This window comes from Haplochromis burtoni, unplaced genomic scaffold (genome assembly GCF_018398535.1).
Source record: "Haplochromis burtoni strain Fernald_Lab_line unplaced genomic scaffold, NCSU_Asbu1 Contig_370, whole genome shotgun sequence".
Classification (NCBI taxonomy): Eukaryota; Metazoa; Chordata; class Actinopteri; order Cichliformes; family Cichlidae; genus Haplochromis; species Haplochromis burtoni.
In genome coordinates, this window is record NW_024582731.1 from 469396 (window position 1) to 486782 (window position 17387).

The 17387-nt window shown below is 40.1% G+C and overlaps 2 protein-coding genes across 3 annotated transcripts in view; both read left to right on the forward strand.

Moving 5' to 3' along the window:
- The window catches only part of LOC102296550 (TGF-beta receptor type-2), a 15605-nt gene extending 2997 nt beyond the window's left edge, over positions 1-12608 (forward strand). Inside the window, exons 2-9 of one of the 2 annotated variants that reach the window (XM_005943445.2) lie at positions 3412-3568; positions 5554-5762; positions 5920-6668; positions 8065-8202; positions 8336-8477; positions 9550-9677; positions 9965-10114; positions 11108-12608. In XM_005943445.2, the coding sequence (XP_005943507.1) occupies positions 3412-3568; positions 5554-5762; positions 5920-6668; positions 8065-8202; positions 8336-8477; positions 9550-9677; positions 9965-10114; positions 11108-11242 (1808 nt within the window). In that variant the 3' untranslated portion in view covers positions 11243-12608. Of the gene's footprint in view, positions 1-3411; positions 3569-5553; positions 5763-5919; positions 6669-8064; positions 8203-8335; positions 8478-9549; positions 9678-9964 lie in introns of both variants that reach the window. The other variant, XM_014340455.2, reaches the window with a different exon arrangement.
- Positions 12609-14503: 1895 nt separating this feature from the next.
- lmln (leishmanolysin-like (metallopeptidase M8 family)) overlaps positions 14504-17387 on the forward strand; it is a 12752-nt gene continuing 9868 nt past the window's right edge. The window contains exon 1 of the mRNA XM_005943446.3: positions 14504-14961. Coding sequence (XP_005943508.1) covers positions 14824-14961 — 138 coding nt within the window. The 5' untranslated portion in view covers positions 14504-14823. The remainder of the gene's footprint in view (positions 14962-17387) is intronic.

Here is a 17387-nt window from a genome sequence, read left to right on the forward strand (position 1 = left end):
ACACACACACACACACACACACACACACACACACACACACACACACACACACACACACACACACACACACACACACACACACACACACATGTGTGTACTTCTAACTCTTGAGGGTCTTAATGCAGTCCAGGCCACCTACCCTAACCTCAACCTCAACCATATTATAGCTGCAGAGGGTGGGACAAGTATTTAGAACTTTTGCTTTAGTAATTCAATCATGTAAATGTCCTGTTACCAGTGAAATCACGCAAGCAAAGCTTTACATAATTAAATACCAAAAAATAAAAGCACTTAACATGCATGATTAGTTATTTGCATTATGGTTATAAATGCATTAATATATTTATGTATATAACAGATGCTGCCTGTAACTGCTGGATACTGCTGGGTAACATTATGACATGATAATACATCATCATTTACATGTTGATGTATTTTTACTCCAAACTGTAATTAACCATTAAATAACATGATATTTACCTCTCAAATATTTGGGAGTGTGTTTAATATTGTGTGATATTTGTTGTGCTTATTCTACTTTGTTTTTGTAGGGTTACTGATATTTTAAATGGCCTTTTTAGGTATCCATGCTGTCACAGCTGCATGAGTATAAATGAATGATGATGCAAGTAAGTGGTAGTAGCACTCGACCTGAAAGGAAACTATACTCTAGCCTACTTAGTAACATTAGTTTGTTTTTTTACTTTATATTACAATGATAGTATTATTAACATGTTATTAAAGTTAACATCATGTAATATGTTTAGTTTTTGGATGATGTTAGACTTTGTATCTGATAAAGTAAATTAACTGCAGACAGCCTTTGAAGACGGGTCCCTAAATTGGGACCAGTTGAAAGTTACTAACTTTCCACAAATGTCCACATACCCAGTCTCTAAAACTCGTACTGACCCTTACAAAGATAAACATTTGAGTACACGCAGAGCCTGTGATGCTGATTCAAGCTTTTTAAATCCCAACTCTTTCTTCCTTTGTCTTCAGCCCAGTTTGGAAGAAACATCTGGAACTGCTTCCCCTATGTGTGTGTGTGTGTGTGTGTGTGTGTGTGTGTGTGTGTGTGTGTGTGTGTGTGTGTGTGCGTGTATTTGTATGTGCATTTGTGTGTTACAGAGTTAATGAACTGCTGTGTGTTTATGTGTACTACTCTGTATGTGTGTGTAGAGCATTTCTAATTATAATGCATTGTGGTTGGGTTTGTGTGTGTAATTGAGTACATGTTTACATAGATATCCATGCAACACTGGGATTTCTGTTTGTGTATGCCTGTGTCGTTGAGAGGACCCATTTTAGCTTTCCATTTTATGCCACTTTATGTTGTTACTACACACTTGAATTATAAATATCATACCCTGTACTCCACTCTACTTTTTACTTAATAATTTTTTACTGCTTCTGTTACTTTAGTTACTTTGTAGATGGTATAAAGACAGAACCTCAATATACATGAATTAAACTGCGCTGCAGAATGGCTACTTTGCATTTACATGACTTTTACCTTCAGCAGAACGTTTTTACACAGCAGCATCATTAAAACTTTGACTCTTCTGGGAATGCATGATATCATAAATACAGCATGTTTGTTGCTTGGGCCATTATATCTGTGTCATGTGGGTGGGATGGCAATCTGGCAGAGCAACACACGCATATGCAAGCTCAAGCATAGTGTAAAGATATTCACTTACTCTACAGACAAATACACAACAACCACATAGTACAAATACCAAAGCCTAAAACCGCACACAAAGAAATAAAGTCTGCTTATTTCTTTGAGAGACTGCTTGCTAACAGTTTTCAACTCCAAAGGGACACACCCATATCCTGCTCTAAGTCACATTCACTTTATGTAATTCTGTACGTGGCAGAGCTGATGCAGTAGGATGTTTTGAACTTTACTATGTTGGAACCTCCAGCTAAAACCGAGAACACAGCTGTCTGTTGCCCTCAACACTTTCAGCTGTCATTATATTATCACATATCACAAGCCTCAAAGCTAATCTCCTCTGTGACCTAAGCAATGTTATTAATGAAGTAGGATTTTTGGGTTACCAGTCAGGCAGGGGTTGACACAGAAGTCACATATGTCTTTTATGTTTCATGTAAAACCTTTTTTACTCTGTGCCACACTGATCCATTTCCATAAAAGTCATAACACTGTGTAAAAAGGAATTAAAAGCACAGTGCAATGATCTCTTAGTCATTTGATGCAGATTGTTAACTGAACATGTTAAATGCAGAAATGTTGATTTGATTTGATTTGAAAACAGATGGTACATCCCAGAAATAATTGGAATTGTCGCCAACAGGTGAGTAACACTGGCATCAAAGAGTGTTTCAGAAGTAAGGGTGGGAGGAGGTTAAGCAATGTGTGAGGAACTGTGCAGCCAAATAGTTGTATGTATGATATATAAAATCTAGAAGAATTAAAGGAAAGCTCGTTAAAGGATAATCCAATGAAATCCCCTTGTGAGAAGGGTATGAGGCTGGAAACCAGTACTGAAAGGCTTCAGCACGGCATTAAAATCAGACACACGCTCAGGAACACTTGTGAAAACAAAACGTGTGCGCACAAATGTAAGTTAAAGCTCTGCCATGCATTGCATATAAATGACATTTGTGGCTCATGGACTGATTTGAATGTCACATCCATCAGGCCAGAGATGAGTGACACCATCCACCTTGTGATCCATGGAGCACCAGCATATAAACAGTTTGAAAATGGTCTGCCTGTTTTAATTTTTATCCTAAGATATACTTTAGTGAATAAGTAGCATTTTTGTGCCTTTTTCAAATTGTGAAAACCGGATGAGATCACTAACTCCACTGCCTAAAACGTTTTATACCAACTTTCCCCGTGTTGTAGTTGTGTCTTATTTTGAAATAAATGTATACGCGTTGCCATAGCGACCAGAGAGCATTAAGGGACAGAGAGGACGACGTCACTCTCAGTGTTGTTGGCGCATTTCAGGAGGACGCTGCTAATAAAGTAACACAATTACACAGTGAATTTGCGTTTATTATTATATTTACAAAATACCACAGTTTTTGTCTTGGTCGTATCATTTTATTTTGTTGTATTCATCCGTGACACCTTAAAGGCCGGTCCGTGAAAATATTGTTTGACGTTAAACCGGTCCGTGGCGCAAGAAAGATTGGGGCCGGTGTTTTATACAACAGAATGGGAGTGGAAACAGGAAATAAACAGGGATCTTGTTAAAGCGTTGTGTTTGTCGACACCAACTTCATACTATATGTGTTTATACTAAACCATAAACCTCTGGTCCTGCAGCATAATTCCCACGGCTGCTACAGATGAGCTTTGGGGTTGGCTGAAATGACTCATGTTGTTATTTTTCCTGCTGATTTCTGATTCATCCTTTTCTTACCCTGAAGGTCTTCCAGTTGATGTCCAGTCTTTAAGCCACCTGAGCTTCAATTTATGCAGGTGGTGTGAGGTATCCACGCCGGTGTGCGAAGGCAACATATGCTCCAGCAACTGCAACTTGAGCTCTTTCTGTAACACCACTGAAGAGATCTGCATGGCCATATGGTGAGACCCTTTTTGAGTAACTTATATTCCTATAATTTGTTTTGTCTATCTTCTGTGGGGAAACTTACAGAGCCTATGACCTAACCTGTATATAGGTAACTACATGAGAAAATAGACACATGGTAGTTTTTACCTTTCTCAGTTTGATGTTTTCTAGCTGACTGTTTTGTTATTTGTTTAATACAGCACATCCTGAAGCCTCTAACATCCATAGAAATGCTATAAAATGACCATGCCCACATTGTTATTCTTCAGCACTGTCCCATGAGTCTGCAGATAAGAGAACAGTACAGCCGAGCTGGTTCAATATGGTGTCGATCAGTATTATGAAACATCCTGAAGTGATTTCTCTCAGCGTGCTACTGTTGGACTTAAATGAAAACACACACAGTCTCACACGCACGAACGCAAACAAAACATGTGACCACAGTTTGGCCTTTTTCATAGTTGTTGGTTAATTTTTCTATTAGAGAGAATCTCTGTAGCTTCAAAACTTCACGCCAGCTTTCTGCTGCTGCTTTCTTCATGACTGGAAAGTTTTTGCTGATTGGTAGTTTTGTTTGGATAGCAGTCCTACACTGTGATCCCCTCACTACACCCCCCCCCCCTCTCATTTCCTGTGCACGTGAGCCAGCCTGACCCTCCCAGCTCTCTGAAGGAAACCAGCAATAGAGAACTGACAGAAGAAAAGAGGAGAAGAAAATTGGTTTATTCAGGGCAAATATACACAGTCTGTAGACTCTCTGTCAGGAACGTGGTGTTTGTGTGAACTCCACTTCACTGGTGTCATCTTTGCATCAGTGGTGCAAAGATTCAAAACTCTGTTTACTCACGTACTGTAGCTCAGTGAAGGTTTGAGGTACTTTTATTTTCTGCTTTACTCTTTGATGTGTTTATTGGATGAAGATGAAAAAATACTACCAAAAATGGTCAAAAGCAACAACAAACAAACAACCCTACAGATTGTTGAACAGCTGGCTTGTGAGCAGACTTTGGGATGAGCTTAGAGATTGCTTTTATTAACATTATTAATAATGCAGTAGCCAGTAGCCAGTATTCTATTATTCTCTTGTATTGTAAAAAAGACCCCGGACTCAGGCCTCTTCAAGCGTTAGTTTATAGAAAACTACAAGACATGAGAACATCACCATGTAGCTGTGGTCTTGTACAAGCCCAAATCGGGTGTAATAAACAAATCAGTGATTCTCTGAAATGATTGTTTTTCAAAAGAAAAAAATGTTATAGTATAATAGCTTTAATAAAATTAGCTTAGATGCAAATTAACATTCCAGGAGTTAGTCTGTATGTTCTCCCTGTGCTCATGTAGTTTCCCAGCTTCCTTTCACAGTCCAAAGACATGTATATTAGATTAACTGGTGATTGTAAGTTGTACATCAATGTTAGTTTGAATATTGTCTGTCTCTCTGAATTAGCCCAGCAGCAAACTCTCAACTCATCCTGGGTGTACTATACCTTTTGCCAGCTGGAAAACGCTCCAGCCCTGGCTGAACTGGATAAGTGGAGGAAGATGGGGTGCATTTTCTTTTTGGACAGTTACACATTAACATATTTAACAGCAGGGGTAATAGAAGGGCTGAACTTCCATCCACTTTCTTCTGCTTGTCCAGTCCATAGTGAGAGGGACTGGGTACATCCTCAACAGGTTGCTGGTCTGCAAGTCTCCTTGCTAGTCTCGTGACTGTCCTCAGTCAGAGCTGTCTTGATGACTGTATAAATGGATTCAAAGATAAATGTATGAATGTAATAAATGGCAGAGCACAGAGCAGTGTTGACCTTCAGCTTTGTGATGCAATCCGTGGCTGTTCACAAGCCAAGTGGGCATGAAGTCTAAATCTGCTGAGCGTCAGGCTGGAGAGATGATGTCTCATCTCTCTCACATCAGCAGGATGTAAACTCCTCTTTAAGTAAAGCCAGTCACATGCGTTACTTTCTAATGTTTCTAATTTTTTTGTCTGCTCTTCCAGGAGGAAGGCAAACAACACAATGACAGTGTACACAATGTGTCACCACCCAAATCTGCCACTGGATGGTATCAGTCCTGACCTGCTGCAGACCTTCACTTCCAGGGAGTGTCGTATGGTCCCACAGGCTGCAAATGACTCCATGATGGTCTGTGGATGTCAGGGTGAACATGAATGTAACGACAAACTTGTCTTCGACAAGGGAGCAAATGGTGAAGAGAAGGAGGAACGAGGGAGTGTGGGAAAGAATAAATGCATGAAAAGATACATATGTGAATATAATGAAATCCAGCTAGGTGGATGAATAGATAAAACAATGAACAGGTAGCTAAATCAGTGGTTAACTGATAAAATCCTCTGTTCCTGCAGGATTCTTACCGCTCCAAAGTAAGGATGTGATCCCTGTGGTAGTGGTTAGTTTGGTGCCCCCTATTCTGGTGGCCATAGTTGCCATTGCTGCCTTCTATTTCTACCGCATACATCGTCCTGACAAACCAGCTCCGTCAGTATGCCCTGACTGGCCCACTAAACGCACCCCTGAGCTTTACCAGGCCTTGGATCTACCATGTGGGGGCCTGGGTGCTCAGGGAGAAGGTGGAGGAGGAGGTGTGACTGATGCTGAACAGGATGAGTTGAACACCAAGGTTCAACCTCTTAACAGTGACACTATCAGTGGTATGACCAGCTGGCAGGGCCAGCCAGCTGAACTGCTACCTATCAAACTGGATGTGCTCGTGGGGAAGGGGCGCTTTGCCGAAGTGTGGAGGGGATGGCTGCTCCAGGGCGAGAAAGGTGGAGTTAATAGCTATGAAACTGTGGCGGTGAAGGTGTTTCCGGATGTGGAGTACGCCTCATGGAGAAATGAATGCTCCATCTTTGCTGACCCCAAGCTACAGCACGATAATGTGATTCAGTTCCTAGCAGCTGAGGAAAGGGGCCTGTCGGGCCACACCCCACACACCTACTGGCTGGTTTTAGCCTATCACAGCCTAGGAAATCTGCAGGACTTCCTCACAGCTAACATATTGAGCTGGGAAGAACTTGTTGCCATGGCAGGCAGCATTGCTAAAGGATTAGCTCACCTTCATAGTGACACAACACTCAGTGGGCTACCAAAGGTAAATTTAACCTATTATCTTCTAAGATTTATTATTATTGATGGTTCCAACGAAGAGCTGAAGGGAATCCACTATGAAGTTTAGATTCAGTTCAATTCCATTTGTATAGCACCAAATAATAACAACAGTAGTCTCAAGATGCTTCAAAGGGAAAGGGAATGAGCCAGAATTTTAAACGAATTACTAACAATTAAACTACAATAGTGGTATCAAACACCGAAGCTGAAGACCCTATCTCCCATAGGAATCACAAGTAAGCCCACAGTCTGGGATAATATGTTGCTATAAGGTCTTTAAGATATTATTGAGCATGATTGTTCTAGAAAGAAATATAACTCCTGAAAATAGTCAAATTAATTATTAGTCATCAAGTATTAACTTTGATTTTAGTACATTGCATGGATGAATTTTGAGTTGCATGGCTTTGATTAAATAAGTTGCAGTTATTCAAGGATTTGAACGCCAGCAATGAAATGTTTGTATGCTTTGTATGTTTATGAATTACCCCCTTTTTACATTACAAAGGTTTCAATGCCATTTATTAACTTCTAAAGCAGATTTAATGGAACAAATGCTGGCTGAGAGATTGCATTTACAAAGAAGCTAGTTAAAACTAGACTTGCTTAAGTGAAGCTTTGGCTCTATACGCACACCTACAGTCATTCATGAAATGCCAGATCAGATTTCTAACTTAGTCCTGACCACCGCACAGTACACTTAACCCACACTGGATACATATATGACTCAGGGTGATTATAGTGGTTATTATGCCAAAGGGAAGTGTGGCTAAAATCATTTGTTTACAACTCAGATAAACAACGGTAAAAAGTATACTTCGTCTTGGTTAGCCAAACACAAGGCCTATGCTCTTTAGCTTCTTCTTCTCTCTTTTTTCAATCTTTGCTCTACAGCTTCTTCCTAATATCCAAACTTAAGGACACAAGTGTATATTCTTGCATTCCCAGGTAGTAGACTGCTGTATCTATGTCAGTAAATTAACAACACATAATTCACTGAACTCATAGAGGATGATAAGGTGCTCTTGTCAGACCAAGGCCTAAGCATATAATGCAATTTAATTACTGTTTTCTCCAGGTTCACATAGATTTGGACAAAGCCATTTAAATTGACAAATGCTGGCCAAGAAAACTCTACCAGTATATTTTAAATCAATGCTGCCTATTGTGAATGAAATCATGCATTGTTTGAAACCTCAAAGCCTCATGATTCATTGTATGGATGTGGACCATGATACAGATACCACAGCAGCAATATTTTCACAAAACAGATTTATCTCTATCTGATATGAATATATATGAATCTGCAGGATTGATTTTGGGCACAGTTTTTGGCTCCTTGCTGAAGTTGTTGTTTTGAGAATTGCTTGTTTTTGTAGGTACCAGTGGCCCATCGGGACCTCAAGAGCAGTAACATCCTGGTAAAGAGCAGGAAAGAGTGCGCACTGTGTGACTTTGGTCTGGCTTTAAGACTGGACCTGTCCCTTACAGTTGATGACTATGCCAACAGTGGACAGGTAATCTGTGCATATCTGTGCAGTTTGTGTTTGAATATTTTTATTAAATACACCCATGACCCAAACTATTATGCCTACCTGTCTGATGTGCTGTTTGCATGGCACCAAAAAAAGAGTTTATCATTCTGTCTAGGTGGGGACAGCTCGCTACATGGCTCCTGAGGTCCTTGAGTCCAGGGTGAACCTGGAGGATCTCGAGGCCTTTAAACAGATGGATGTTTATTCCATGGCTCTAGTCTTGTGGGAGATGGCCTCTCGATGCAATGCAATTGGAGGTATGTGTTCTTTTCTGTGTTTCTGTAGATCAAGAGAACAAATCCTTCATAGAGAGGACCTGCCACCCCATGTTTTTCACAGTTTAGGTTAAGGCCCAAGACCATACAAAGATGTGATGCCAGTCATTGTGCAGTCCTATGTTAAAAAAAGAAGGAGGTGATCAATCAGAGTCCAAAAGGAGGCTATGACCACAGAAGTAAACTAAATGTGTTCTGCTGTGCTTACCACAAGGAGGGAAAAAAGTAAAAGAAAACAAAACAGATTCAGTATGCAACCTTTGACTTACTGATATCCAACACATGGAGACTTCCTTTATGAATGAAGAGGTGGAGTTAGTTTAGTTTTTTGGAGCCCGTTTGTATGTTTGCTTTGACTGGAAGTGAACCAAAACCAAAGTCTCTGACTTTCTCCAGTTGCTTCACGGCATAGCACCCCCTGGCTGTAATGCTCAGCCTGCTTCCTGCACTTTCTTTGTTTAAAACTGATCTTGCGTGGCCCAAAGTGCTTTCCTTGCCTACAGCTTGTGTGGTTGATATAGTTAGCATATGTAATTTGATACACAAATATAATGACATGTAATCTTTCTAAATCTGTAGGGTAAAAGTGCTTAATTCTGCTTTGCTTTCCACTGTTTTTTTCAAACGGGGAAAGACTAGATCTCTGTCTTATCAAAAAAAAGGGAAAAAAAGAAAAAAAGAGGTGACGTGGGACAGATGTTCTTAGTTTTTTGCATGTGTCCAAAACCTCTTTGCACTCTTCACTGTTCTTTAGAGCTTAGCACAAAAACGGCGTGTTGACGTGTGCATAAAAGTGAAATGATGGCTACTGTCCCCGGAACTTGATTTAAGCATGACCTCCGGTTGAAGACTGAAATTTCGATCTTGGAAGTTTGCTCCAAAGTGTGGGGGGAGTGGTGCAGCTGAACTAAAGGTAGTCCCTGTGACAACAGCTGCAAGTTCAGTTACAGGTCAGACAACTCCCATTGCAGAAAAAAAAGTTTATGATAAATGTGTGTGTGTGTGTGTGTGTGTGTGTGTGTGTGTGTGTGTGTGTGTGTGTGTATTGCTGCAGAGGTAAAGAGCTATGAGCCAGCATTTGGCTCCAAGGTTTGTGAGCAGCCCTGTGTGGATAGCATGAGAGATCTGGTGTTGAGAGACCGAGGACGTCCGGACATCCCACTAGCATGGACGCAGCACCAGGTCAGTAAAAAAGTAAAAGTGCAGTAAAAATCAGAGACACAGACAAACTGAAAGTTTAGGCTTATGGCCACTGTCAACTGCCCACTCACAATTCAGCCAATCATATACCAGGGAATAAATTTTTTACATGGTTTATTTCAGGGTGTAAAAACTCACAAATCAATTACAAAGATATTCAAAATGTGCCTAATCGTGACCAAATCAGATTGTAAGAGTTGCTCGTTACAAGCTTATAGTCATCACTGTCTTCAAATGAAGCCTTTGGATCTAACGCTGATCTTCTTTAGGGGATGAACATCTTCTGTTCCACCATCACTGAGTGCTGGGATCACGACCCCGAGGCCAGGCTCACGGCTCACTGCGTGGTTGAGCGCTTCAGCGCCCTGGAGCAGGCGGAAGATGACGACAGGGTGGGAGACGAAGAAGACGAGGAAGAAGTAAGTCAGGAGTAAGAAGACGAGGTGAAACTCTGGCAAGAGAATGAAGCAGAGAGAAAAATAGACTTGGAGACGCCTCATGCTCCGTCTCCTCAAGGAGAGGAGATCTCTTTTCTTCCAGATTGAAAGGGAGGACATGCCTGAGGTTCACTGCTTCACACTGGTTTTCCCCCTAACGAGTCTTCATGGTTCGCTGTGTTTGCATTGTCGGAGAAACACGTGTTTTTTTCTGCTAATCTTCAATGAGACACTGATAGAGAAGGAATTGTTAAGTCACTAAAACTGACAAGAATCTAAACCACAGTTACAGTTAAAGCAGTTTTTGACTGATAGTTAGGATTATCTAATTTGCCACAATAAGGATATTCAAAAAGTCAATATTAGCAAGAGTGGACCACTTCATAGACATTGCCCCAGTTTGCTCAGATGGAAGTTTAGCTCAGTCTCAACAGATGGGAATGGACCACTGGTGCAGACTGGAACATCTCAACATGGAGAGGGATTTTACACAAACTTTTAAACTCACAGTTGTATAGTCTGGAGAATCTTTAGGTAGTGTTATCTTTCTCAAATAAAATGTGAAGAAAAGAAGTTTTCCCACAAGAATATATAAATAAATAGAACAAAATGGTCCAACATATAGTATGACAAACCTTTATATGAACCAAAGAATAATTCATTGTTGTGCAATTTGGTTGAACTTGTGTAAAGCAAAAAATCTATACCAGCAACCCCATGACTGCACTGTTGCCATTTTATATTGACTTCTAGAGGGACAATCATAAAGAAAAGAATGGCCCCAAATTTCATGTTTTTTAGACTGTACATTTTCCGAGATATTTCAAGCACACCCACTCTTGGTGCCATTTTTACCCCTTTGCTTTGTCGTGTAGTGATCTGGCAGTGCGAACACAGCCGTTGTCACCCAACAGAGGGATTTTGTTTATTACGAATTTGTGTGTTTTCTCTTTGTTGCTTCCTGGATGTTTCCAGCAAAAGACCAGAGGAGACAGAAATGAACCAAAGACTGACTGTGCCTTAAACGACAGACCTACTTCTTCGCAAACGTTTGCTGAGGATGTGACACCCGAATCAGTCATAGATCTGCTGGCAGTTGCTGATCGCTGAACAGTTTGAAAAAGATTTGATTTGTTGGAGCTGGTCTCCATTTTGTCACGGTATTATTCTTTTATACTGGCTGTGACATGTGACTTATCATTGCTATACTATAACCTACTACTGTAGGTCATGTGACTATAACCTACATTTATAAATAAACAGGAGAGAAAAATCTTTTTCCTGGTTTTATGTTTGTTTGATAAAAAAAATCTTAAAGAATAAATTTGACTTTTTTCATCTACACAATTTCATCCCTTGGTGTATTTTCTTCTTTTCAATTACTTCTCTGAAAGACATTACTATAAATGCTAATAATATAAACTTATCTGCCACTCAATTCTATACATCTTGCTATCACTGGTTTGAACCCCTTTTTTGCTGTTTGAGTGGCCTCATATGGATTTAAAATACGATTCTCCGAGGTGCTGGAAACATTTCTCTGAGATTTTGGTCCATGTTGACATGACAGCTTAAAAATAACCTACACACCATTACACCACCAGCAGTAGCCTAAACCGTTGATACAAGGGAGGATGGAGCCATGCATTTGCATTAATTACACCAAATTTCACAGCAGAAATTGAGACTCAGACCACGGAACTTCTTTCCAATCTGGTGCTTGACTTTGGTGAGCCTGTGCAAATTGCAGTCCCAGTTTTCTGTCCTTTGCTGACAGGAGTGGCACCTGGTGTGGTCTTTTGCTGTTAGAACCCATCTGCTTGTGCTTTCAGAGATGCTCTTCTGCATACCTTGGATGTAACAAGCGGTTGCTTGAGTTACTGTTAACTTTCTATCAGTTTGAAGTGGTTTGCCTTTCTCCTCTGACCTCGGGCTTTTTGGCTTAAAGAACTGCCTCACACTGGATATTTTTTATTTTTCAGACCATTCTCTGTGAGCCCTGGAGAGGCTCTGTGGGAATATCCCAGTAGATCACCAGTTTATGAATTACTCAGACCAGCCTGTCTGGCACCACCAAGCATGCCACATTCAAAGTCACCTAAAATCACATTCTGATGCTTGTCTGTATACTTGAAGGCATTGAGTTCCTGCCGTGTGATTGGCTGATTAGATTTAGATTAGATCAGACATTTGCCTTAATGAGCATGTTATATATCCGAGAGTAAGGGCTACGTGACGTGGAATAACAATGGTATAACAGGAAAAAGCCAAACAGAACAAATTGTGAAAAACTAAGTTTAAATTAATAAAGGAGTCAACTCAAAAAGTCGGCAACACCGCTATTTCAACTAAACAAACGACATCCACAAACTAAAACACACCGAGGAAAGATAAAGGAGATGGTTAACCAAATTAAAGGTTCACTTCTGCTACCAGTGGATACCAGCTACTCATTAGAAGCTCAAAGAAAACAAAGTTTCATTAAGATAAGCTGAATACACCACTAATGCTCACTAAGAGGGGTCCACACACTGACTGAGCTGCTCTTTAGTAGCCAGCTGTGCACTGGCTCCTCAGGAGGGATGGATGGCAGCTGAGCTCCTGAATGACAATCTAGTGTCTAAAAACCTATATGTTGAAAAACAATATAGTGTTGTTCATTATAAAAAATAAAGTTTTAAAACTTTTAAAACCATTTTTATGGTGGATACAAAGCTAAGTAACAATGTTTCTAGCTTGTTTCTATCTGACAAAAGATATTCCACCTAAAGATAATGCACCATATATAATAAAAATGATTATTTGTTTGAATTATCTATGTTCTGTTTTAGCCTACATTTGTTTACACTGAAAAAAAATATGCCCATTAGCCAGCAGAAGTTGTTGTGTACCTGTGAATGTAAAGATGAAATCCATTTTACTACTGGCTAAAAAACAAAAATTAAATGTGATGATTCAGAAGTAAGTTCTTTCACTTTCTGATCATTTCTGAACCTTTTTTTTTTTTAAATAAATGTTTGTTCAAATTTAGGAATGAACACTTCATACGCTATTTCATCCTAGTTTGTTTATAAAAGAATAAAAATCTGTTGATTCTGTTTGTTGTGGGAGACAAGAGACAAAGATCGAATAGGTTAGATTGCTTTCAAAAAGGAAAGGGAGAGTAAGTGTCGCAGGATTGTTAGGGATAAACTAACACAGACATTGATCAACAAACGTATAAAATATAAAATGTCAGAAAATATTGAAAATATACAGTGTGTATATCATCATATCCTTACCAAGCAATCCTTTTGAAGCCGGTGCTTCTGTAGATTTATGCTTTCTTATTTTTTCTTTTTTAACCATAATGAAAATGCAAATCTCCAACATCACAGAAGAAACAAATGAAAGGGAAGCTGAAAACCACAAAAACTTTACAGCAGCATTTTATGGGTTGGGCTGGGCACTGAGATGGTTTTGGAGCCGGCTAAGCAAAACAGAATTTTTCATTAAAGCCTGAAAAATACAATAACCATAACACATGAGAAATAAATACCTATTACAATGAAAGAAACGATCACTTAACATAAAAAAACGTACCAAATATGCATGTTTTTGGTGCTACAATTTGACTTAAAATGTTCCGTTAAAATGAAAATTTTAAGTCATTACCATGTAACACTGGAGTTTTTCACCTTCCTAACAGAGTGAAACAAGAGCTAATACAATCAAACAGACACAGGGTGGATTCTCATTAGCTACAGCGATCAGAGATGGTCTAAGCCATGATGGGCATTCAGATGTAATCACATTTACCTCATGTGTCTGATGTTTTGGTGCCACAGAGCATGGGAACACAGCATCACATGGTGGAAAAAGTGAAAAGCTTTACAGACCTGCCTTAAGAAAAGAGGCAGGCATTAACTTTGAAGTGAAGGGAACCATAATGAACCTAACCCATTTTCTTCAAATTTTTGGTTAAGCATGATGTCTTCACAATTCACAAGAATAATACCCCAAAGTTTTTCTTAATTTTTTTTCTCCCATGTCCCTTGCAGGGCTCCGTAAAATTATGTCTCAAGTACATTTTTTAGACGGATTCTAACTTTTTATGGATTTGTGAATCTGTATCGCTGCTATAAATAATTAAACTTATGAAAAATATTGTATATAATATTGTATAATATTGTATTGTATATAATAATATTATACAAGCTTTTAAAGCAAATGCCTTTCTAAACTCCGCACTAAAAAAAGATAAAACGTTGTTATTTATTTCCTTTGCCCCTTTGAGAGAGGAAAAAGATGTACCATATCTGTTGAATATACCTCATCCTACCAAAATATGATCTTTGGAGCGCTGTCTTGCTTCATTTGGGGGAGTGAATCATCTTGACAACAGACGATCTTCGGAGTGCACCCTCAGCTGACATAAGCTACAAACCAGGACCGCCGCAGCTGTCAGGCGTATATTTATCCCCTCACCGGCCGGCGTTACTGCTTTTACTGCTCTTTTCACTTCGGGTATAACTTATTTGAATTTGTTCGCTTGTTTTTCATTAATTCATTTATTTTTTGCGGGATGTTAACATGTTTTGATTCACCGCGCAAGCGATGAACGAAACGAAAGTAGAAGGGACCGGACCGACACCGGCGAAGATTCTGTTGACTTCGGGCTGCCAAGCCCCTTTTGTCGGGCAGGTTGGAGGATGGAGCTGAGGTTAAGCCGGGATGGCAAGCCGTCCGTGTCCTGGTTCCTCCTCAGCCCAGCCCTTTTCTTCTCCCTTCTGGCCGTGCTAGTGAGCTGTCACGGTTCCTGCAAACACCGAGTCCCTTCTCCCAACGAGGTGAGCCTCGGCTGTCTCTGCCACAGCTTAGCTAAGCTAGATCTGTAACAGCAGAGGCTAAGCTAGCACGTTAGCTGCGTCGGCTATTTAAGATGGTATTATTATAAGATGGTATACAGTGTAATAAGACTTTATCGCCTCGGCACGTGGAAAATGAATAGTTGACAATCCCCAGCACGACGTGAAGGACGTGTTTTTGTGATAAATACAACGAAAGCGTGTTGTTCAGTTGGTTCCTCACTAAGACTTGATGTGCAGTTTGATAGCAAGCTAACAGTGATGCCACTGTGGTATACAAAGCTTGTACTGTGTTCACTGTACAGCTTCTGTCATGCACATTTAGACTATGAAAGCAGCTTTCAGATCACATGCCACTATCTATAAATCAGTTCCAGCTGTTCAGCTTCAGCCTTTTCCCCTTTAAACAGCCAAAATGAAATCTGGCTAGATTCATTATTTCTTAATTTATTAATTCAAAATACAGCTGCACTCTGTACCCCAAACATTGTATTCACAGAAGACAGGTATTTTTAACTAAATGTACACAAAACCCATTCACAGTAAAATGGACAGATTAGGTTTTTAATAACTAACTAAAAGGAGAGTTTGTGACTCTCAGTTTTTAGCCATTAAAAAAAATAAACAGAAAAGCTTATTGGACGTCGTTTGTAAGGTGGAGCGCTTTACCTATTCTGAAGGTATATCCAGAATCCTTAAAGACTCTGATCACCAGCATCAAATATAATACTTGCTTCTGATTGAGAGGAAGTTGAACTGTGTTTTGAGCATTTCAGTTTCTCAGTTATCATAAACACATTTTTGTACTGCAATTTCTACTTTTGATAGTTGGCATATGTTCCAATACTATACCAATAATAGTTTTGTAAAACACTAAACACATCTATTGTTAGTAGTATTGGTTGATTTAGAAAAAGTATTTAGTCAGCCACCGATTGTGCAAGTTCCCCCACCTAAAATGATGACAGAGGTCAGTAATTTGCACCAGAGGTACACTTCAACTGTGAGAGACAGAATGTGAAAAAAAAAATCCATGAATCCACATGGTAGGATTTGTAAAGAATTTATTCGTAAATCAGGGTGGAAAATAAGTATTTGGTCAATAACAAAAATACAACTCAATACTTTGTAACATAACCTTTGTTGGCAATAACAGAGGTCAAACGTTTACTATAGGTCTTTACCAGGTTTGCACACACAGTAGCTGGTATTTTGGCCATTCCTCCATGCAGATCTTCTCGAGAGCAGTGATGTTTTGGGGCTGTCGCCGAGCAACACGGACTTTCAACTCCCGCCACAGATTTTCTATGGGGTTGAGGTCTGGAGACTGGCTAGGCCACTCCAGGACTTTCAAATGCTTCTTACGGAGCCACTCCTTTGTTGCCCGGGCGGTGTGTTTTGGATCATTGTCATGTTGGAAGACCCAGCCTCGTTTCATCTTCAAAGTTCTCACTGATGGAAGGAGGTTTTGGCTCAAAATCTCACGATACATGGCCCCATTCATTCTGTCCTTAACACGGATCAGTCGTCCTGTCCCCTTGGCAGAAAAACAGCCCCATAGCATGATGTTTCCACCCCCATGCTTCACAGTAGGTATGGTGTTCTTGGGATGCAACTCAGTATTCTTCTTCCTCCAAACACGACGAGTTGAGTTTATACCAAAAAGTTCTACTTTGGTTTCATCTGACCACATGACATTCTCCCAATCCTCTGCTGTATCATCCATGTGCTCTCTGGCAAACTTCAGACGGGCCTGGACATGCACTGGCTTCAGCAGCGGAACACGTCTGGCACTGCGGGATTTGATTCCCTGCCGTTGTAGTGTGTTACTGATGGTGACCTTTGTTACTTTGGTCCCAGCTCTCTGCAGGTCATTCACCAGGTCCCCCCGTGTGGTTCTGGGATCTTTGCTCACCGTTCTCATGATCATTTTGACCCCACGGGATGAGATCTTGCGTGGAGCCCCAGATCGAGGGAGATTATCAGTGGTCTTGTATGTCTTCCATTTTCTGATGATTGCTCCCACAGTTGATTTTTTCACACCAAGCTGCTTGCCTATTGTAGATTCACTCTTCCCAGTCTGGTGCAGGTCTACAATACTTTTCCTGGTGTCCTTCGAAAGCTCTTTGGTCTTGGCCATGGCGGAGTTTGGAGTCTGACTGTTTGAGGCTGTGGACAGGTGTCTTTTATACAGATGATGAGTTCAAACAGGTGCCATTCATACAGGTAACGAGTGGGGGACAGAAAAGCTTCTTACAGAAGACGTTACAGGTCTGTGAGAGCCAGAGATTTTCCTTGTTTGAGGTGACCAAATACTTATTTTCCACCCTATTTACGAATAAATTCTTTACAAATCCTACCATGTGAATTCATGGATTTTTTTTTCACATTCTGTCTCTCACAGTTGA